The 23,102-nt window shown below is 40.8% G+C and overlaps 1 protein-coding gene across 7 annotated transcripts in view; it reads left to right on the top strand.

Annotated features, from left to right (window-relative positions):
• dpp9 (dipeptidyl-peptidase 9) overlaps positions 1-23,102 on the top strand; it is a 105,656-nt gene that overhangs the window by 19,168 nt on the left and 63,386 nt on the right. For 3 of the 7 annotated variants that reach the window (XM_043720902.1, XM_043720901.1, XM_043720899.1), the window contains exons 1-2: positions 16,421-16,510; positions 17,227-17,434. Coding sequence is in view for 3 of the 7 variants with exons in the window: in XM_043720896.1 (XP_043576831.1) it covers positions 16,455-16,510 (56 nt within the window). In the remaining 4 variants the exon portion in view is untranslated. Of the gene's footprint in view, positions 1-5,392; positions 5,411-15,618; positions 15,729-16,420; positions 16,511-17,226; positions 17,435-23,102 lie in introns of those variants that run through there. The other 4 variants (XM_043720896.1, XM_043720897.1, XM_043720898.1 and 1 more) reach the window with 3 other exon arrangements.

Below are 23,102 nucleotides of genomic sequence, written 5' to 3'. Positions count from 1 at the left end.
AGTCCCAACCCTCGAACTCAGCGCCACCTTCCTAACCTGCAATCTTCTTCCTGACCTCTCCGTGCCCACCCCCACTCCGGCCTATCACCCTCACCTTATCACCCTCACCTTAACCTCCTTCCACCTACCGCATTTCCAACACCCCTCCCCCAAGTCCCTCCTCCCTACCTTTTATCTTAGCCTGCTTGGCACATTTTCCTCATTCCTGAAGAAAGGTTCATGCCCGAAACATCGATTCTCCTGCTCCGTGGATGCTGCCTGACCTGCTGCGCTTTTCCCGCAACACATTTTCAGCTTATACACTTAATGGTAAGGTCCTAGGGAGTGTTGCTGAACAAGAGACCTTGGAGTGCAGGTTCATAGCTCCTTGAAAGTGGAGTCGCAGGTAGATAGGATAGTGAAGAAGGCATTTGGTATGCTTTCTTTTATTGTCAGTGTATTGAGTACAGGAGTTGGGAGGTCATGTTGCGGCTGTATAGGTCATTGGTTAGGCCACTGTTGGAATATTGCGTGCAGTTCTGGTCTCCTTCCTGTCGGAAGGATGTTGTGAATCTTGAAAGGGTTCAGAAAAGATTTACTAGGATGTTGCCAGGATCTGAGCTACAGGGAGAGGCTGAACAGGCTGGGGCTGTTTTCCCTGGAGCGTCGGAGGCTGAGGGGTAACCTTATAGAGCTTTACAAAATTGAGGGGCATGGATAGGATAAATAGGCAAAGTCTTTTCCCTGGGGTCGGGGAATCCAGAACTAGAGGGCATAGGTTTAGGGTGAGAGGGGAAATATATAAAAGAGACCTAATGCGCAACGTTTTCACGCAGCGAGTGGTATGTATGTGGAATGAGCTGCCAGAGGATGTGGTGGAGGCTGGTACAATTGCAACATTGAAGAGGCATTTGGATGTGTATGTGAATAGGAAGGGTTTGGAGGGATATGGGCCGGGCGCTGGCAGGTGGAACTAGATTGGGTTGGGATATCTGGTCGGCATGAACGGGTTGGACCGAAGGGTCTGTTTCCATGCTGTACATCTCTGACTCTGAGAACATTTTCTGATTCAGTATGTGGATGTACCTACTAGGGAAGGTATAAAACTTGACCTACTGTCGGGAAATAAGGCAGGGCAGGTGACTGAGGTGTCAGTGGGGGAGCACTTTGGGGCCAGCGACCATAATCCTATTAGATTTTAAAATAGTGATGGAAAAGGATAGACCAGGTTGAAAAGTTGAAGTTCTAAATTGGAGAGATGCCAATTTTGATGGTATTAGGCAAGAGCTTTGAAAAGCTGATTGAGGGCGATGCTTGAAGGTAGAGGGACGGCAGAAAATGGGAAGTCTTCAGAAATTAGATAACAAGAATCCAGAGAAAGTTATTCCTGTTAGGGTGATAGGAAAGGCTGGTCGATATAGGGAATGCTGGATGACTAAAGAAATTGAGGGCTTGGTTAAGAAAAAGGAGGAAGCATATGTCAGGTTTCGAGAGGATAATCAGGAGGGCCAAAAGGAGACATGAGATAGCTTTGGCAAATAGAATTAAGGAGAATCCAAAGGGTTTTTACAAATACATTAAGGACAAAAGGGTAACAAGGGAGAGAATAGGACCCCTCAAAGATCAGCCATTTGTGTCGAGCCGCAGAAAATGGAATTACTAAACAAGTATTTTGCATCAGTATTTACTGTGGAAAAGGATATGGAAGATATAAAATGTAGGGAAACAGATGGTGACATGTTGAAAAATGTCCATACTACAGAGGAGGAAGTGTTAGATGTCTTGAAAGGTGTAAAGGTGGATAAATCCCCAGGACCTGATCAGGTGTACTCGAGAACTCCTTGGGAAGTGATTGCTGGGCCTCTCACTGAGATATTTGTATCATTGATAGCCACAGGTGAGGTGCCGGAACGCTGGAGTTTGGCTAAAGCTGGGCCATTGTTTAGGAAGGGTGGTAAGGACAAGCCAGGAAAATATAGACCAGTGAGCCTGATGTCGGTGGTGGGCAATTTGTTGGAGGGAATCCTGAGGGACAGGATGTACATGTATTTGGAAAGGCAAGGACTGATTCAGAATAGTCAACGTGGCTTTGTGCGTGGGAATCATTTCTCACAAACTTGATTGAATTCTTTGAAGAGGTAACAAAGAGGATTGATGAGGTCAGAGCAGTAGATGTGATCTATATGAATTTCAGTAAGGAGTTCGACAAGGTTCTCCGGGGGAGACTGGTTAGCAAGGTTAGATCTCATGGAATACAGGGAGAACTAACCAATTGGATACAGAACTGGCTCAAAGGTAGAAGACAGAGGGTGGTGGTGGAGGGTTGTTTTTCAGACTGGAGGCCTGTGACCGGTGGAGTGCCAAAAGAATCGGTGCTGGGTCCTCTACTTTTTGTCATTTATATAAATGATATGCGTGTGAGCATAAGAGGTATTGTTAGTAAGTTTGCAGATGACACCAAAACTGTAGTGGTCAGCGAAGAAGGTTACCTCAGATTACAATGGGATCTTAATCAGATAGGTCAATGGGCTGAGAAGTGGCAGATGGAGTTTAATTCAGATAAATGCAAGATGCTGCATTTTGGGAAAGCAAATCTTAGCAGGACTTATACACTTAATGGTAAGGTCCTAGGGAGTGTTGCTGAACAAAGAGACCTTGGAGCTTAAAAATGTGTTGCTGGAAAAGCGCATCAAAGGAGCAGGAGAATCGACATTTCGGGCATAAGCCCTTCTTCAGGAATGAGGAGGGTGTGCCAAGCAGGCTATGATAAAAGGTAGGGAGGAGGGACTTGGGGGAGGGGCGATGGGAATACGATAGGTGGAAGGAGGTTACAGTGAGGGTGATAGGCTGGAGAAGGGGTGAGGGCGGAGAGGTCGGGAAGAAGATTGCAGGGCAAGAAGGCGGTGCTGAGTCCGAGGATTGGGACTGAGATAAGATGGGGGGAGGGGAAATGAGCAAGCTGGAGAAATCTGCAATCATCCCTTGTGGTTGGAGGGTTCCTAGGCAGAAAATAAGGCGCTCTTCCTCCAGGCGTCGTGTTGCTATGGTGTGGCAATGGAGGAGTCCAAGGACCTGTATGTCCTTGGCGGAGTGGGAGGGGGACTTAAAGTGTTCAGCCACGGGGCAGTTGGGTTGGTTGGTCCGGGTGTCCCAGAGGTGTTCTCTGAAACGTTCCACAAGTAGGCGGCCTGTCTCCCCAATGTATAGGAGGCCACATCGGATGCAGTAAATGATGTGTGTGGAGGTGCAGGTGATATGGAAGGATCCCTTGGGGCCTTGGAGGGGAGGTGTGCGCGCAAGTTTTGCATTTCTTGTGGTTGCAGGGGAAGGTGCTGGGCGTGGAGGTTGGGTTGGTGGGGGGTGTGGATCTGACGGAGTCGCGGAGGGAGAGGTCTTTCCGGAATGCTGATAGGAGTGGGGAGTTATGTTTGGAGGTGGCGGAAATGACGAAGGATGATACGATGTATCTGGAGGTTGGTGGGGTGATAGGTGAGGACCAGTGGGGTTCTGTCCTGATGGCGATTGGAGGGACGGGGTTCAAGGGCGGAGGAGCAGGAAGTGGAGGAGATGCGATGGAGAGTATTGTCAACCACGTCTGAGGGGAAATTGCGGTCTTTGAAGAAGGAGGCCATCTGGGTTGTTCAGTATTGGAATTGGTCCTCCTGGGAGCAGATGCAGCGAAGGCGAAGGAATTGGGAATATGGGATGGCGTTTTTACAGGGAGACAGGGTGGGAGGAGGTGTAATCTCGGTAGCTCCAACAGCTACCTAGCTCATAGCTCCTTGAAAGTGGAGTCGCAGGTAGATAGGATAGTGAAGAAGCTTTTAGAATGCTTTCTTTTATTGGTCAGAGTATTGAGTACAGGAGTTGGGAGGTCATGTTGCTGCTGTACAGGACATTGGTTAGGCCTCTGTTGGAATATTGCGTGCAATTCTGGTATCTTTCCTGTCGGAAAGATGTTGTGAATCTTGAAAGGGTTCAGAAAAGATTTACAAGGATGTTGCCAGGATTGGAGGATTTGAACTGTAGGGAGAGGCTGAACAGGCTGGAGCTGCTTTCCCTGGAACGTCAGAGGCTGAGGGGTGACCTTATACAGGTCTACAAAATTATGAGGGGCATTGATAGGATAAATAGACAGTCTTTTCCCTGGGGTCGGGGAGTCCAGAACTAGAGGGCATAGGTTTAGGGTGAGAGAGGAAAGATATAAAAGGGACCTAAGGGGCAACTTTTTCACGCAGAGGGTGGTACGTGTATGGAATGAGCTGCCAGAAGCAGTGGTGGAGGCTAGTACAATTGCAACATTTAAAAAGTATTTGGATGTGTATATGAATAGGAAGGGCTTGGAGGGATATGGGACGGGTGCTGGCAGGTGGGACTAGATTGGGTTGGGATATCTGGTCGGCATGGACGGGTTGGACTGAATGGTTTGTTCCATGCTGTACATCTCTGACTCTAAATGAAGGATCGCTTACACTGCTACTTGTTCCAGATATCTAACTTACTCCAAGGAGGAAACATTATCTCTGCATTATCTTCTTGTTGAATCTCCTAAGAATATTGTTTCTTGTTCTTCTAAACCCCATGAGTACAGGCCCGACCTACTCAGCATTTCTTTGTAAGTTGTGATGGTGGTGCCAATTATTGGGACAAACTTTCTGCCTTCCTGGATTCATGAGAGTGAATGAATGAGAAGGAAAAGAAATGGATCATACCTTCTTGCATGTGTACCAATGCTATTCATAGATTTCACTAGTCAGAAAGTCAGTTGTCTCTCTCTCCCTCTTCCTGCCACACTCTAACCACCTACTCCCAGAATGCACCTGACTTTCGTTAATGCTTGAATCAGTTCGTGGAGTTGTGTCCTGATCAGTACTGTATTGAAATAAAATTTCGATCTCATTAAAGCTGCATTTCATAAGTGTGCCACACTGCCATTCAGAATTCTTACACAAGTAGTTTATAATTTTTCAATGTATATCTTGATACATGTTACTTCAGGATATCACATCTATTACAGGATGGTACAAACCTTACATAATATATTAGACCATGTTTAATTTGTACTGCTGAATGCTCATGCCCAGCGATCATTCTTGTAACTTTTCACGGAGAGCAGCAGCATCTTGTCCTCCTCATAAACCTGTTCAATCCTGTGGCTATTGGACAAGTAATGATTCTCATTTGAGTCACTCGATAGTTATGGGCACTGTTAGCTATAGATGGTTTTTTTGCACAATCAAGCCAATATCGCCTAAATTTGATGCATTAACAGTGGTGTGAGTGTCTATCTCTTTCTTTGGCTCTTACTGCTGCTTACCCCTATTCCAGGGGCATTGATACCACTTCACTGGCTGGAGTCTCCTAAATCAACACAGATTACGTCAAACTTAACTATGTGGAGTTCATGTCTCATTTCTCCACCACATGAAAGGTAAATTTAAAAAAGCCTCTGTAGTTTAAACTTGAACGGTGTTGATTGTTTAGTTTGAAGCATTATCTATTTCTGTAGAGAGTTTTATTTGAGACAGTGACCACCCACACATGATGGTTAAAACTACAAAATACTTGGGTGCATTTCAATCGATGCCTTCCTTGGAAAGGGTCAAATTCCAATTTTCCAGTCAGAAACTGCTATTTTTAGGAATGGGTCAGTTGGCACTGCTGGTCTGAAGTCCTGGACATTGTGCAAACTCGCAAATTAAGCTGATTGGTGAGTTTTAATCTGACCAGTACTAAAGGTCAGTTGAAATAAATTGAAAATCAAAGGGGATTGAAATGTCAAAAGAATTAACAGTAAGAAAATGCTGAAGCAATCCCAGTAGAACATTGTTTTCGTTAAAATATTTGGACTAGTGGTAGCTCTTTAAAATATAATGGATGGTTATTAAGGTTTATGATGCCTTTGGAAGTAGATACTTGAACTGCCATGCTATGAAAGGATATACGGATAAATAGAGACCTCCAGGTCCTTATTCACAATGATTGTTACCAGTTGCAGAAACAGGAATGAGTGACCATTAGCAAACACACAACTGGGCATCCTTGTTTGCGATGCAAGTGAAGACAACTTTGGAGATTGGTCTCCTTAAGAACGAGAACAAGTAAGAAATTCTAGATGGTGTATTTGCTGTAATGTGAAGAGGCAGACCTCCATAGAAAATGTGACCTGAGAGCCTCCATGGAGATCATAGTACAATCTGTCAACCTGAGTTTGTATTTTTTAAATACTTCAGGGGATGTGGGTTTTGTTGGTTCGGCCGAAATTTATTGTCAGCCCCTAATTGAGTTTGTGAAGATAGTGGTGAACTTGGTCCTTGAATCCTTTCAGTCCATTTGGTGTAGGTACACCCACAGTCTTGTCAGGGAGGGAGTTCTAGGAATTTGACTCGATAATGAACATCTTTCCAAATCAGGATGCTCAGTGGCTTGGAGAGGTACCTACTGTGGTGGTGCTTCCATTTATGGGCTACACTGTCCATTAGGGTGGGCTTGGAAGGTGCTGCCTTGGCAGTCTTGGGGAATTTCTACATGTTGTAGATCATGCACACTGCTGCTACTGAGAATTTGTGGTTGAAGGAGTGAATGTGAATTTTGGATTTGGTGGTAGTTGAGCAGACTTCATTGTCCCTCGGTAGTGTTGAGCTTCTTGAGGCTGTTGGGAGCATTCCATCACAGTCTTGACTTGTGCCTTGTAAATGGTGAGCAGGCTTTCAGGACTCATTAGTCCCGTTACTTCTGCTTGGTTCTGAGCTTCTGATCTGGTCGAATAGGCACAGTATTTATGTGACTCGCCCAGTGCAATTTCTTGGCAATAATAATCCCCAGGATGTAGATAATGTGAGATTGTGATGGTAATGCCATTGAATCTCAAGGTGCAATAGTTAGATTCTCTCTTATTGGAGATGGTTATTGCCCGGCACTTGCTGCTGTCAGCTCGATTGTCCAGATCTTGCTGCATTTGGATGTGGCCTCCTTTGGCACCTGAGGAGCCATGAATGGTGGTTCATATAATCATCAGTTAACATCTCCACATCTGATCATGTGAAAGTGAGGGGGATCATTAGCGAAGCCATAGAAGACAATTGGGCCTAGAACTCCAATGAACTCCTGCAGTGGTGTTCTCGAGCTGAAATTGCTGACTTCCAGTGACCACAATCATATTCGTTTCTGCTAAGTAGGATTGTAACCTTCCCTGATTCCCATTTGCTCCAGTTTTGCCATGGCTACTTGATGCTACATTCAGTCAATTATGGCACTTGATCTCAAGGGTAGGCAGTCACTCTAACTCCCTCTCTGGAGTTAAGCTGTTTTTCTCCGTGTTTGGGCCAAAGAGCTGAGTGTTCTCCGCAAAACCGAAGCTTAGTGATGCTTGATAGCACTGATAACGCTTTCCATCACTTGATTGATTGATTGCCAAGAGTAGACTGAGTGATTAATAACTGGATTTATGTATTTTTTTGAATGTACAGGACAGAATTGGGCAAAGTTCAACATGCTGGGCAGTTTCCGGTGCTGTAGCTATACTTGAACAGTTTAGCAGGTGTGGCAAATTCTGGAACATGCCTTCAATAACACATCTGGATTATTGTTAAGGCCCATTCCCTTTGCAATATCTGGTCTCTTCAGCCCTTTCTTCATATCACGCAGAGTGAATCAAATTGGCTGAAAGATGGCATCTGTGATGGGGGCATCAAGAGGAGACTTAGATGAATCAGCAACTTGAATCCACGCCTGGGGATTGTGGTAAATACTTCAGATTTACCTTCTGTGCTGTGTGCTGGGGTCTCCTGTCAGTGAGGATAGGGTCATTTATGGTGCTGCTATCTCCAGTCAGTCCATCATTTGTGGTTGGACTGCAGAGCTTAAATTTTGTTCTGTTGGTTATGGAATCACTTGGCTCTGTCTGTCACTTGAGCTTATGCTGCTTGACATGAAGTTAGTGCCATAGCTTCAGGTAGACACCTCATTTTTAGATATGCTTGGGACAGTTCCTAGCATGCCCTCCTGTACTCCCCTGATTTATTGTTGGAACCTTGCTTAATAGTAAAGGTGTATGAATCTTTGAAATGGAGAGTGAGAAACATCATGCTGGAGTTTCAATCCTTGTTGTTAAGGAGGTTTTCCCAACAGCTGATTCAGCTACAATTCCAGCATGTGAGTGCTTTTGACTATTGAGAGGAAGGAGGGAACAGTTTCCAGCATTAATAAGGTAAAGTTTCACCACAAAATCCACAATTAAAGTAATGAAGAGTGAAAGCAGATTACCCCATTTCTAATATTTAAAATTTGTCAACCACTTTGAGGTTTATAAAATCATGAGGGGAATGGATAGGTTGAATAGTAAAGGTCTTTTCCCTAGGGTGGCTAAGTCCAAAGCTAGAGGGCTTTAAGATGAGAAGGGAAAGATTTCAAAGTGACCCAAGGGGCAACTTTTTCTCACAGGGGATGGTGCATGTATGGAATGAGCTGCCAGAGGAAGTGGTGGAGGCTAGTACAATAACAACATTTAAAAAGCATATGGAGGGGTATATGAATAGAAAGGAATTTGAAGGATATGGGCAGTTTCTTAATGAATAATGTCATTTTACACAGAGGAGCATCCAGATAAGGCAACATACATATTGATTGGGTAACCGTTAAAATCAGTGAGTATCAACAGTAAAGATTAAGCCATCTGCTGTTACACTGTGAATAACTGACTTCAGTTAATGAGTACTTTTCACCTTGTTAAACTGACCTCACATACTGAATGTTACCTCATCTTGTTAAATGGCTGTACATAATGAATGCTTTTCCACCTTGTTAACCCATTACCCTTGCCTCCAGCACCCCATTGTTAACTGTAAGTTCATATCTGATATGAGTCATGCTCAGCTGAACCTCTTTGCCTGTCTGCTTATACCCTATATACATTTTTGTTTAGATCCGTTTGAAACTTACTCCATTTGACATGATGATAGAGCGTATAGGGCTTCACCTCCGTATGGATTGTGAGATGGCCAATCTTACCAGTACTGTAAACGTGCTTGTGAATGGTTCCTCTTGGTTTGCTCACCACCTGTCGCAGATCTAATTGAGTAGGTAGGTCTTTTAGGAATCAGCCAGTTTGGTCACTAGTGGTGTCCACTCTTGGTAGATGTTCAAGTCGTACCAGAGTACGTACTTGTCACCTTCAATAGTTTCTCCAGGGGTACTCAACATAGAGGAATATTGAGTCATCAGCTGAGACAGATTGAGAATGACCCATGTTTGAATTCCAGCAAGCAGAGAGTGAGATTTGAAATCAAGTAATCAGGAATTAATCTCTAATTATGTCCATCGAATCGTAATTGTTGTATAAGTATATCTAGTTCACTAACACCCATTTGAGAAGGAAATTTGCAGCCCTTACAGAGTCTAGTCTACATGTGACTCCAAGCTCTCTGGAATGTGGTTGACTCTTAGTTGTCCTCTGGGATGGCCTTGCCAGCCATTAATAAATTATTACTGCAACCAAACTAGGTGAACCGTCCGGCCTTGACCTAGACACAGGGAAACAGCAAAATTGCAAACTTACCCCTGTCAACCTTGCAATACCCTCATAGTAATGTCTGGGGCCCAGTGTCAAAATTTTAGGTGAGAAACCAACAGCTTGACACAGTCATAGTCACAAAGTCATACCTTACAGCCCATTTCCAGACAATGCCATTCTAGCCCTTGTCCCACACACAATGTATGACACAGTAGAAGTAATGATAGATGGAATGCTGTCAACATTGGCTTCTGACCCCATGAAAACTCATGGCATCAGGACAGATATGGGCATGGAAACTGCCTCCTGAATGCCATGTACTGATTATCTGCTCAACTGATAAATCACTATTTCATGTTGAACACCGCTTGGAAGAAGCATCGATGTAAGGGCACAATATGTACTTTGAGTCAGGAACTTCAGGGTCCATTATATTGTGACTTGAGATTGGTGGAAAAGTAAATTATGAAATTGTAAATTCATTTGCTGTTGCTGGGTCAAATTCTTGGAATTTGTCAAGCAGTGGATGTTGCTGCACTAAATGGGCTTTGATGGTTCAGGAAAGAAGGTCACCACCATCCTCCCAAGGTAGTAAGTCAATGCTGGCTCAGGAAACTCTCATCCCTTGATAGAATGATAATACAAAATAATCAGTGTAGAGATTTCCTTGCCCTGATATTTCATGGGCCCAGAGTCAATTTTGAGGACTCTCAAGGCACCTCTCTCCTGATTGAATACTATTGTGCTGCCACTGTCTGTCTTGCTGCTGGGGTAGACATGTCTATGGATGATGATGATGGTGGTGTCTGGGATATTGTCACTATGATAGAGTTCCATCGGTATGGCTAAGGTTGCTGCTTGATTAGTCAGTGAGAAAGCTCTTCATTTCAGCAATAACCCAGCTTTTAATAAGGAGATTTGGCAGGGTTAACATGGTTGTATGCCGTTGTCATTTCTGGTATCTGGGTTGATGGTTCTTTCCTTTCCTAGTTTTATTTCTTTGAGACTTCCTAGCTGTTGATGCAACTAACTGCCCTGATGAGCCATTTCAGAGGCCAGAGCTGAAAATGTGTTGCTGGAAAAGCACAGCAGGTCGAGCAGCATCCAAGGAGCAAGAGAATCGACGTTTCGGGCATGAGCCCTTCTTCAGGAATCCTGAAGAAGGGCTCATGCCCGAAACGTCAATTCTCCTGCTCCTTGGATGCTGCCTGACCTGCTGCGCTTTTCCAGCAACACATTTTCAGCTCTGATCTCCAGCATCTGCAGTCCTCACTTTCTCCATTTCAGAGGACAATCAAGAGTCAAATACTTCACTGGAGTTACATGTAAGGTCTGGCAAATTTCCTTCCTGAAAAGGCATTATTGGGGTCTTGAGTGGGATTGAACCCTGGTCCCCAGAGCATTGCCAGGATTTCTGGGTTACTAGTTCAGAGACAATACCCCAACGTCATTGATGCTGAAACTTGAGATTCTTAAGTAACTCGAGAAAGAAGGAGACTTTTTAAAAAAGTATTTTGTTTGCATTTTACTTAAAGCCTGAAAGACAATGAGACTTAAAGGGTGAAAAAATGAGGACTTGCGATAAGAGATGGCAAGAATGGATTTAACAAATTCCCCAGCTGGCATGATCACTAGAAATACCAGAACACTCCAGGGAATAAGTGTAGTCATGAAATTGGTTGTTTGCACGGTATATCTGCTTAGTGATGAGATCAAATCTCTTTCAGGCTAGATCTCACTAGGCTTTGAATTGAAGAGGACACTGGGGAACCACTTTTATGGAAAAGACATTGGTTTTTTGTTGACTTTAGATGGATAAATGTTGAGGTTCTCAACTGAGCACAACACTTGGGCAAACAGCTGCTGGTTCTTTCAACTTGAATTTGTCACAACTGAAGTGAAAGCTGAGAGTTGAAAGAAGGCAGAAGTTGAAGTCAGCCTGGACTTGACTTGACTTTCAACTTTTTTTTTGCATTTCAGTTGACTAGTGTTAAAATAAACTTGGTATCATATGAAACTGTAATTTTACTGGTGTCTTTAAAGAAGCTGTACTAATAAATTGGTTACTGCAGGAGATTCACAGCAGCCAAAAAATGTTGTGTTGTTTTACTGCTTGCTTGTTAGGAAATGCTCCAATCTATAGCATCTCAGCCAAGGAATATAAATGAAAATGTAGTAAATCATAGCAGAGAGCCTTGTATCATAGAATTGATGCAAGCTTTTGACTTCTTGCCTCAGTAAGCTCAGTATAATCTAAATCAGTCATTGCACAGAAAAACCTTTTTTTGTGTTGGTTCATTGCAGTCCACTCTTGTGTAGCATTGGAGTTAAAAATTTTAATATTTTGTCGCATGAATTAAGTTTAGAAAGGCGCATAGAAAAGAAACTTCTGTTCAAATTTAGTCTGAATTAAAGGGATTTTGATTTAAGCAACATTATTTGTCAAGGAAATGACCAACGAACCAATATGTTAAGTGAGAAACTGGAATTAAATAGGAAATCCTGCCATAATCCTAAAATGTTATCCTTGCCTTCCTCTCTCAGTCAAGGTTGGCAGATATGCTGTTTCTGTGTGGGATTTACAGGTATTTTTACTTGTGACAGGAAATGTTTGGATTAGTGAGTTTTAAGATTTGTAGCTCAGTTTGATGTTCTGGATGTAGGTTTGCTCACTGAGCTGGAAGGTTTGTGTTCAAAGTTTGTGAGAAGATTTGTAGCTCGGGTGCTCGTTGCTGTGGTTCTGTTCGCTGAGCTGGAAGTTTTTGAAGCTTCACAGGAGGCTCCCAAGCACTGAGGATGTCACCTAGACAGGGGACGAAACGTTTGCAACAAAAACTTCCAGCTCGGCGAACAGAACCACAGCATGGAAGGTTTGTTTTCGGACGTTTCGTCACCATGCTAGATAACATTATCAGTGGTATATATTCCTTTTTGTCCCCATTCTAAGTAATTGATGTAGATTGTAAATAGCTGAGACCAAACACTGGTTCTTGTGGCAATCCCTGTCATGCTGAAAATAATCCACTTGTTTCTACTTGCTGGCGTTTCTTTTATTCATTCATGAGATGTAGACATTGCTGACTGGAGCAACATTTATTGCCCATCTATAATTGCCCTTCAGAAGATGGTGATAAGTTGTCGTCTTGAAAAGCTGTAGTGCGTGTGCCATTGGGAAGGGAGTTTCAGAATTTTAACCCAGCAACACTGAACAAAAATGATATATTTCCAGTTCAGTGTAGTGAGGCCTTTGAGGGGCACTTGCAGATAGCAGTTTTCCTGTGTCGTTACTTACCTTGCTCTTCTTGATAGAAATGGTTGTGGGTGCCTGAGGAAACTTGGTGAATTCCTGCAGTGCAATGTGTTAGTGCCACATGCCACTACTAGAACTGAATACTTTTTCAATTCTCTTTGGATTTCAAACTGAGTTGTTCAGAACTTAGTTTAAAAACACCTTACTTGTCTTTCTTTATTGACAATTAAATGCCAATCTTTTAGGTTTGACCCTTGCAGCTTGCAATTTTGTTGTCAGATAGTATCTGTCTTGTATAAGTGCTGCCACACCACCACCTTTTCAGGCATGTTGGGCTATGCTAATTTCCACTCATCCTTTCATTATTTTTTTTTCTGAAGGAACTTGCATAATGGCTATATTCCACAGGCTCCATGCAGCTTAGCTCTATGGAAACCTGTTATGCTTAAGCAATGACAATCTGTTTTTAGATTTGCCTACATTCATCTATCCTGTCAAGACTGCATGGGATCTTTAATCCTTCAAACAAGCTGTCTTTTACTTGTCTAAATGCCAGTGGACACAATCCTAACTTACCCAACCTCTGCTCAAAAGGCAATAGCCTATTCCTGCTGTTAGTCAAATGAAACTTCCATGAAGTTGCTTCCAATGCATTTACATCCTATCTTACTAATAAGACTAGTATTATATCCAGTACTCCAAATGTGGTCCCACCATTGACCTGTTTACCTGAAGCATAACTGCTCTACTTTTTTATTCTCTAACCCCTCAAAGTAAATTGTTGCAATAATTTGCTTTCCCGATTAATTGTTGTACTTGAAAACTAGCCTTCTGTGATTCATGTGCCACAATACCCGGATCCTTCTGCATCTCAGAACTCTACCTGAATGGACAAATTCTTACTTTCAAACTCCATTATACTCCATTTGCTGATCTTTGCCCATTGACTTAACTTGAATTTCTTCGTAAGAACTTTGTTGTCTTCACAGTGTCTTTGTCATTGCAAAGTTAGTAACCTTACCTTCAGTCCCTACACCCATAACTTTATATGCATTATATATAGTTGAAGCTGCAGCACTGAACCCTGTGACATGCCACTTGTTACATTTTGCCTACCAGAAAATGAACCACCTAAATTTTATTGAATTCAGAGTCATCTTTCTGCCATGGTAGGATTTAAACCCATTACCCGGGTCTCTGAATTATTAGTCCAATGACACTCCAATACACCACCGCCACCTTCTTTCCTGTTGTTTTCTGCCAGCTAACCAATCTTCTGTCCATGCCAATATGTCATCCCTTACACCCTGAGATTTTATTTTCTGCAATAACCTTGGGGCATTAAATGCCTTCTAGGTCTTTGAATGTACTATTTCCTCAAAGAGCAACAAAACAAATCAGTTAAATATGATTTTTCTATCACAACACCATGTTGCCTCTGCTCAATTGCTGTGAATTTATCCAAGTCCCTTATATAAATGCAGTAAGTCTGTCATACCTCTGAGCTCCAAACATTTTTCACTAAAGTGCTGTTTGGTTTGCTACTTACTTGCTGTACTTGCAAGTGAATTTTCTGTGTAAATCTCTCAGCATTTACTTTTCTTTTCCAAAAATATCCCAGTCTTCCTAAGCGAGTGCATTGTGATAAATTGAAATGACGTATGTTTAATTAATCTGTGGTTTCATGTTTCTTTTTAAATGAAGGAGTTACATTCACTGTTTTGCAAACTATTGGAAACTTGTCCAAATGTCGGGAATTTTGGAAACTTATATTCAATGCATCATTCTGTTCATTTAGCATTTCTTTTAAGACTAGAATGAGGTCCATCAGAACCTGGAACTACTAAGCTTGCAACTTTTGATAACTTGCTCTACAACACTTCCGTTGTGATAGTAATTTATCTGCGTTCTTTCATCCCTTTCATTCTCTGATTTACAGCCATTACTTCTATTCTTAATAATGTAGTCTGACATAGAATCTGTCACTTTTTCATTACTTTTTTCTTTCTGTGCAATGGAAATCTGTTCTAATTCTGCCCTTTTTAAATAGCTACAGAAGCTCTCACTTCCTGTTCCTGTATTTCTTGCAACTTTCTCTCCTAATGTTTCCTCTTTATTTATCTTTTAGTCATTCTTTGTGCCTTTTTATTTTCTGTGTAATCTTCTACACAACCTTTGCAGCCTCTCCATCTTTGTATCAGAGTTCAAAAGCAAGTTGTACAAATATAAATCTATTTTCATTAACCAAGGACAATAAGTCAGTCCCTTTTGAATGTTTCTTCCTCATTGGCATGTATTTATTTTATGATTTCTGAAATGTTCCCTTCAGTGTCTGCTACTGCAAGTTTATTGACCTATCCTTTAACATAGTTTGAGTTCATTATAACTAAATAAGTAATTTAACATTTAAATAACAAGGAATAGTTAAAAAGCATGTGTTGTTTTCGCCGATTCTATTTATTGTCAAAGTACAGGCAAAATATATGCCCCACAAAGACAGATTTCTCCTTGATTGCTTCATTGGGAAAATTTATGCAGAGTAATAGTGTTGTCACTAATAGTTACAGAGAGAAGGAATTGCTAACCACCCTCAAGGAAACATGTTTCCTGTTATTCTTGATGCATTTAGCAACACCATTTAACAATTAAAATCACCTGCAGGCCATACAGCTTTCAAAAGTTCATAAAGACCGCAAATTCTTTGAGAGAATACCTCTTGGAAATTCTGCTTAATATGCTTCCCACATTGCTTCCTTCATTTGGCTAATGTGATAGTGAACTGAGTGCTCAGAGTTCCACAGTCAGCATTTTTGCTGTTATACACAGGCTAGAACTTTTTTGAGAAACTCTTCATTATCTCTTGATTCTGTTGTTGCAGACTTTATTCAATAACCTAATTATACCATGGCCTGTACTGTCTGGTTTTTTGAATATGACGTAGAAGACATCATTTCAGCTCAGATGTTTCATGTTTGAAAGTAATCGCTGGTAAGCACTAAATGCTTTCTCCTGTTTTCAAGTTTGCTATTTCTTGCCTTGATTAAAGTAGAAATGCTTGCGGTTTCTAAGAACACTGCCCAATGGCATAATTGAATGTCGAATCACCATGTGTGGAATTAAGTTTTTAATCCACATCCACTATAACTAATGCTTGTGTCGTCAGTGTGTGTTTCCCAGGGACCATTGTAAATCAATTTTAAATGGTTATATGTTGCAACCATACTGTGACAGTTCTACTCATCATTATTTTCGGGGCTTTCTAAAGTTCTTTTTCTGAAGTTCTTTTTCTGAAGTTCTTCAAGTGCCATCTTGTGATTATTTATTCCAGCCAACTGTTAGTTGTCTTTATGGCATCTTTGGGGTCTTAAAAGGGCTTCTCTTAGCACTGTTTCCCAAAAGGTAGATAAGTTTCACAAGGATTCGGAGACTGAACTGTACATAAATTAATAATAGAATTAAATGTATATTTAGAACTATGCCATTATGGTACATCCATATGATCCACAAGAATTAAAGCTTGGGCACCCTTGTAGTACTGAGCTATAGAGGAGAAAAGCTTGCATGTGTAAGATTTTACCACATCTTAAACATCCCAACTACTACAAAGAATGATGAGAACTTAACAGACTGACTTTTTGATCTCATTAGTATTAATTTATTCAAGTGTTGTCTTCTTTTAGATTGCTGACTTGGTGGAGGCTTGTTAGCCTGTTAATGCATAGAGTAAAGAAAGTTAAACTTGAAGACGATACCACAGAAAGTTGGAAAAGGTAAGTGGCTTAAAAAATTGCCCTACCCTGTTCACTTTTGAAGTTGATGAAATTTGAACAAAATTGCAATAATCTGAATGTGTTAGAGTGAACTACACTCTGGGTTTTTCTATACTGTTATTGATATCCAGTATCTTACTGCTCGTTATAAAGAAAGTTTTATACTAAGCGAATATAGTCAGAAACCTGATTTAAATCCCAAATTCTTTAGAGCTGCCTTGTTCAAAAGATGCTGTCAAAGCTCTCTGAACAATGTTTTTCACTTGTCATCTTGGATAATGGATTCTGATTGGCTACCTCATAATTACAGTCTGAGTGAATGGGTGATGGAAGAACCCACAGTAGCAATACACCATTGGTTTATAACTATCAGCTGAACCCCAAGAAAGATGGAAATAAAACCCAAATATCCTTTTAGAAACATATTGTGGGTGTTTATTCATAATATGGGAGTCATATGTATCCTTGCAAAACCATGTGTTCTTGCATAAGTAATCCATTATGCCCATGCTAAGGGGTTATAGAACTTTGAACGGTATTGATTATAATATTCACTGAGAAAACAGTCTGCAACTAGTTTAATACATTTATTTTTTTTCCTGGGCAAGAATTGATACTTCAGTAGCAGGTGGGAAAGGCAATATTTTAATTTAGTTTAGCAAATATGCATGGAGAGAGTAGTAATTTAAGAATCTAGTTCCTACATTCTCTTGCAGAGCGGAGCAGTAAAGCAAGATGTTGTATGTAACATGCATTCGGTGATTGCATACGTGGATCCAATTTGACATGGCCTGATAAGCGAGGGAAAAAGCTCGGAGGGTTGAAGGCTGGCTAGCCATGTGTCCGGAAAAGATAGGCAGAAACTTCAGCAACAACATCAGAAATTAGGATTGTATACAGGACTCGCAGGCAAAGGTGCACCAGGTGCGCAATGATCACATTTTTATGTGCTGCAACTTTAAATACCTGAATATAGTTAATGCAGTTGTATAAACAGTAGTTTCTTGCAGTTTAAGCTGTTAATTCTGTTACTGAACTTTCGAATAAGACTTAGATTAATAGAATTTTTTTTAGTGAAGCAGAGTGATATGTGCAGAGTGATATATCTGAGGTAAATCCCAGCAGCCTTTTGTTACTTTCGGGGAACTTGATCAAATACATATGTTGCACTGGTGCATTTCAACCTTTGAAGCAGTTAAATATGGATTGTTTCTTCACTCAATATCAGATTTGTTTTTTGGGTGGTAGGGATAGATGGAATATAAATGTAGAATGTTCTTGAGGGAAGTAAAAAGCAAGCTCAATTATTCAGTCAGGGGACCACATTCTGCCGCTGGGCATTGATATGTTTGGTTTAGTTAGTGGCAACATGGATCCATGTTGCCACTATAAAAATATTGAAGTGAAATACTATTGTGTGGCAATTTCAAATTGTGAAAAGCCAATCTTGATTAATTCTGGAGGGCTATTGTGCATTATGGGATGAACTGCTGGTGATCACAGATCTGTCACTAGGTAGAAGACATTTGAAATGTTGCCACTAACCACGAATGTATTTAGATACAATATTTGAGCACATTGAGAGTTTTTCTGCATTTCGGAATGTCGAATCTCAAATGCTAAAAATACCAGGTGGAAATATTAGATACTCACACTGAATTGATGGGACTCAAAAGTTTTTTTTGAAAGAAGCCCTTCATTTAGAATTTCAGTTTAAAATGCATTTTTTCTTTATCTCCGAAAATTGCATTTGTTTGTCCTAATGTATTTTAATTTTCCTGGTTAATAAGCCCATTTTGAGAACCAATGCTTAGAAATAATGGAATATCATTTGAAGGCTGTTCATTTTTATTCAAGACAGGCTGTAAAAAGTTATTTGTTTCGAGGTTCACCAATACGTGGACAATATCTCTAGTGCAACTGTTTTAAAAGAGAATAACAAAAGTGAAATACTCTGGATGCTGTAAAATTATAATAAAAACAATACATTAGAAATACTCAACAGGCCACACTGTCTGTCTGGAGGGAGAGCAACAGAGTTGATGCAAATTGATATCCTGACATCAGAACAGGAACATGCACAGGTGTTGAGCAAGCATGGGGAAAGACGGGCATGATGGGAATAGAAAGCCGAATTCCGTAATAAGTAGCCTTACTAGGATGCGTTTTGGAAATGCAAATATTTTGCCTATCCTGATTCTGCTTTTCTCTCCTGCTTACTAACTCTAAGAATTCTAAAGTTTGTCAGGCATAACTTTCCCTTCATGAATCCATGCTGATTCTGCTTTATTTGTAGAACATATTTCTAAATGTACTGCTATTACATCCTTTTAAGACAGACTCTAACATTATACCAATAAGATTATCCCAATTGTTACGACTTTCCAAGTGGCTAGCTGTTGAATTTTGTGAACCTCTCGAAGTTTCATTACAATACTGAGATTAGATTACCATCTAATGGACTACCACCCATTCCTCCTCATCTGGTATTTAAGGTAGACTTCATCTCCTCATCAGTTCTTTGCTTTTCAAACAACAACCCTCAGAAATGGAGTCTAAACCAATCTCTATTTGGTTTAACTTACTCAATTCAGGATGTATTTGTTGAATTTCTACCAAAGACAAAGGCTAAACCTGTCAGCCATATTTTCCTTGCTTTTATTCTTCTTACTTAGACTTTTTAAAAATGATCAAATAACTGAATGTTTAAGACATCTCCCTTTTCATGTACTCTTCCTTTTTTTTGTATCAGTCTGAGATTTAGTCATAGAGTCACAGAGATGTACAGCACGGAAACAGACCCTTCGGTCCAACCCGTCCATGCTGACCAGATATTCCAACCCTATCTAGCCCCACCTGCTCGCACCCGGCCCAGATCCCTCCAAACCCTTCCTATTCGTATATCCATTTAAATGTTGAAATTGTATTAGACTCCACCACTGCCTCTGGCAACTCATTCCATACACGTACCACCCTCTGCATAAAAATGTTGTCCCTTAGGTCTCTTTTTATACTTTCCCCTCTCACCCTGAACCTATGCCCTCTAGATCTGGACTCCGACCCCCCCCCAGGGAAAAGACTCTGTCTATTTATCCTATCCATGCCCCTCATAATTTTGTAAACCTCGATAAGGTCACCCCTCAGCCTCCGACACTCCAGGGAAAACAGCCCCATCTTGTTCAGCCTCTTCCTATAGCTCAAATCCTCCAACTCTGGCAACATCCTTGTAAATCTTTTCAGAACTCTTTCAAGTTTCACAACATCTTTCGATAGGAAGGAGACCAGAATTGCAAGCAATATTCCAAAAGTGGCCTAACCGTCCTGTACAGCCGCAACATGACCTCCCAACTTCTGTACTCAATGCTCTGACCGATAAAGGAAAGCACACCAAATGTCGTCTTCACTATCCAATCTACCTGTGACTTCACTTTCAAGGAGCCATGAACCTGCACTCCAAGGTCTCTGTTCAGCAACACTCCCTAGGACCTTACCGTTAAGTGTATAAGTCCTGCTAAGATTTGCTTTTCCAAAATGCAGCACCTTGCATTTATCTGAAGTAAACTCCATCTGCCTCTTCTCAGCCCATTGACCCATCTGATCAAGATCCCGTTGTAATCTGAGGCAACCTTCTTCGCTGTCCACTACACCTCCAATTTTGGTGTCATCTGCAAACTTACTAACTATACCTCTTATGCTCACATCCAAATCATTTATATAAATGACAAAAAGTAGAGGACCCAACACTGATCCTTGTGGCACTCCACTGGTCACCGGCCTCCAATCTGAAAAACAACCCTTCACTATCACCCTCTGTCTTCTACGTTTGAGCCAGTTCTGTATCCAAATGGCGAGTTCTCCCTGTATTCCGTGAGATCTAACCTTGCTAACCAGTCTCTCATGGGGAACCTTGTCTAACGCCTTACTGAAGTCCATATAGATCACATCCACCATTCTGCCCTCATCAGTCCTCTTTGTTACTTCTTCAAAAAACTCGATCAAGTTTGTGAGAAATGATTTCCCACACACAAAGCCATGTTGACTATCCCTAATCAGTTTTTGCCTTTCCAAATACACGTGCATCCTGCCCTTCATGATTCCCTCCAACAGCTTGCCCACCACCGAGGTCAGGCTTACTGGTCTGTAGTTCCCTGGCTTGTCCTTACCATCTTTCTTAAAGAGTGGCACCACATTAGCCAACTCCAGTCTTCTGGTACCTCACCTGTGACTATCGATGATTCAAATATCTCAGCAAGAGGCACAGCAATCACTTCCTGAGCTTCCCACAGAGTTCTGGGGTACACCTGATCAGGTCTTGGGGACTTATCCACTTTTATGCGTTTCAAGACATCCAGCATTTCCTCCTCTGTTATATGGACATTTTTAAGATGTCACCATCTATTCCCCTACCTTCTATATTTTCCATGTCCTTTTCCACAGCAAATACTGATGCAAAATACTCATTTAGTATCTCCCCCATTTTCTGCGGCTCCACACAAAGGCCGCTTTGCTGATCTTTGAGGGGCCCTATTCTCTCCCTAGTTACCCTTTTGTCCTTAATGTATTTGTAAAAACCCTTTGGATTCTCCTTAATTGTATTTGTCAAAACTATCTCATGTTCCCCTTTTGCCTTCCTGATTTCTCTTATAAGTATATTCCTACTGCCTTTATACTCTGCTGAGGATTCATTCGATCTATCCTGTCTATACCTGAGATAAGCTTCCTTCTTTTTCTTAACCAAGCCCTCAATTTCTTTAGTCATCCAGCATTCCCTAATCCTACCAGCCTTTCCTTTTACCCTAACAGATATATACTTTCTCCAGACTCTCATCTCATTTCTGAAGGCTTCCCATTTTCCAGCTGTCCCTTTAGTCACAAGGCAGTTTGTAAACAATCCAATATGTTCGTCCGATAGAATCTGTTTCTGTTATTTCCTAGTTATTCCACTATTGAGACCAATATTTTTGAATCAGCCAACTATTCAATTTACTCAGTCACTCTTGAATCCAACTGTGTATAATGGGATTGGTTTGTAATCCCCATATATGCATCCAATTGATATTTTCTTCTTCAGTATCCCCTCTCGAAGACATATTTTTAACAACTAGCATAATTGACTGACTTTCACCATTGTCCCATATTTTGTTTACTTTCTTAATTTGAATTATAAAGTCTTTTGAGTTTAAGTCTCCAATACATGATTTGCTTTAAAGTCAGAGGAATTTCCTTGTTTGTCCTGAGTCATCTTTCCCTAAAGAAACATGCACTTCAACTAGTTTTGATACCTTGCCTAAAACACCACTTTCTGATAGTGTTTCTCGAGCAATTGACTTTGGTATATTCAGTCTTATAAAGAAAATAACATATATCCATTGTAATATTATCCTAGGTTCCAGCATTTCGCTTTCATTTTGGCACCTTTCTGTTTGTTCCCTAAAAGTAACACCTTTTCCGTCTGCAGTTTCTTTGTCAATTCCCAATGACCATTTCCCCACATACCTGCAATATCTCTTGCAGTTATATTTTTCAGAACGTTTGCATCTTGGATCTTTGATACATAACATTTATTTAAATAAGCTTTGAGTAAGTTTATTGGAATGCTGTTTCTGAAGTTTGAGAGTCATAGAGATGTACAGCACAGAAACTGACCCGTCGGTCCAAATTGTCCATGCTGACCAGATATCCCAACCCAATCTAGTCCCACCTGTCAGCAGAATCATAATTTCCCTCATTCTCAATTTTTTTGTCGAACTTTCATGTTTGAAACCACTGATTCCCTGCTTTTTTCCCCGCTTTATCTTTTGTGAATCGTACACACACCTGATTTAAGTTTTTTAAAATCCTAAATTTTAATTGATACGCTTTGGGAACAAGCTGACAAGCACTGATTTTTGCTTTCTCTTAAGTTTCCATTGTCTGCAAGTTGCTTCTGTAACAAACTGGCATAACTATTTGTCAAAACACTTTGCGATCTTGAAATCCAAACACCTTTGGCCAATTTGTTTGCCCAGCCAGCTTTTCAAATGAAATGAAGTACAGTATTCTTTCCACTCATTCCTTTCTAAATTTAGATTTCTAGTTAAATCAAATCTCATTGGGATCAAAGTCTTCCTCTGAACTACTACCTCTTTTCGGTGTTGTTTTTCCACTTTGAATATTTCCATTTTCACTACTCCTTACTTTTCATTCTCTTCCCTTTCCATTTTTCTGTGACGGTCTCTCCCTCATTTCCTCACCCCAAGCTCAAGTTACTTTTTGGTTAAATTTTAGCTAATTTTAGAGGAGATATCTTAATGTCTGATTCCCCCTTTCAATTCTAAATTCTGGATCATAGCTTTAAACAACTCATATAAGATTTTGCTTTAATTTATTCCTTAATTTCTCTGTTAAAACTCTCAGTTTAGTCTAAGATTTTAAAAAATCCGCTGTATGTCTTCTACTCCCAGAGAAGCTTTCGCAATTTTGAAAGTCCAATCTGTGCAATGAACGTCTTCATGCTCCAGTGTTATGTACAGTACCTCCACATATTTAAGCCTTGAAAAAAGATACAGTTCTGACTTAAATTCAATTATTCCAATTCAACAAGAACCCTACT

Source organism: Chiloscyllium plagiosum, chromosome 31 (assembly GCF_004010195.1).
Source record: "Chiloscyllium plagiosum isolate BGI_BamShark_2017 chromosome 31, ASM401019v2, whole genome shotgun sequence".
NCBI lineage: Eukaryota > Metazoa > Chordata > Chondrichthyes > Orectolobiformes > Hemiscylliidae > Chiloscyllium > Chiloscyllium plagiosum.
The sequence above is the reverse complement of the archived record's forward strand: the minus strand, read 5'-3'. Positions and strand labels throughout refer to the sequence as shown.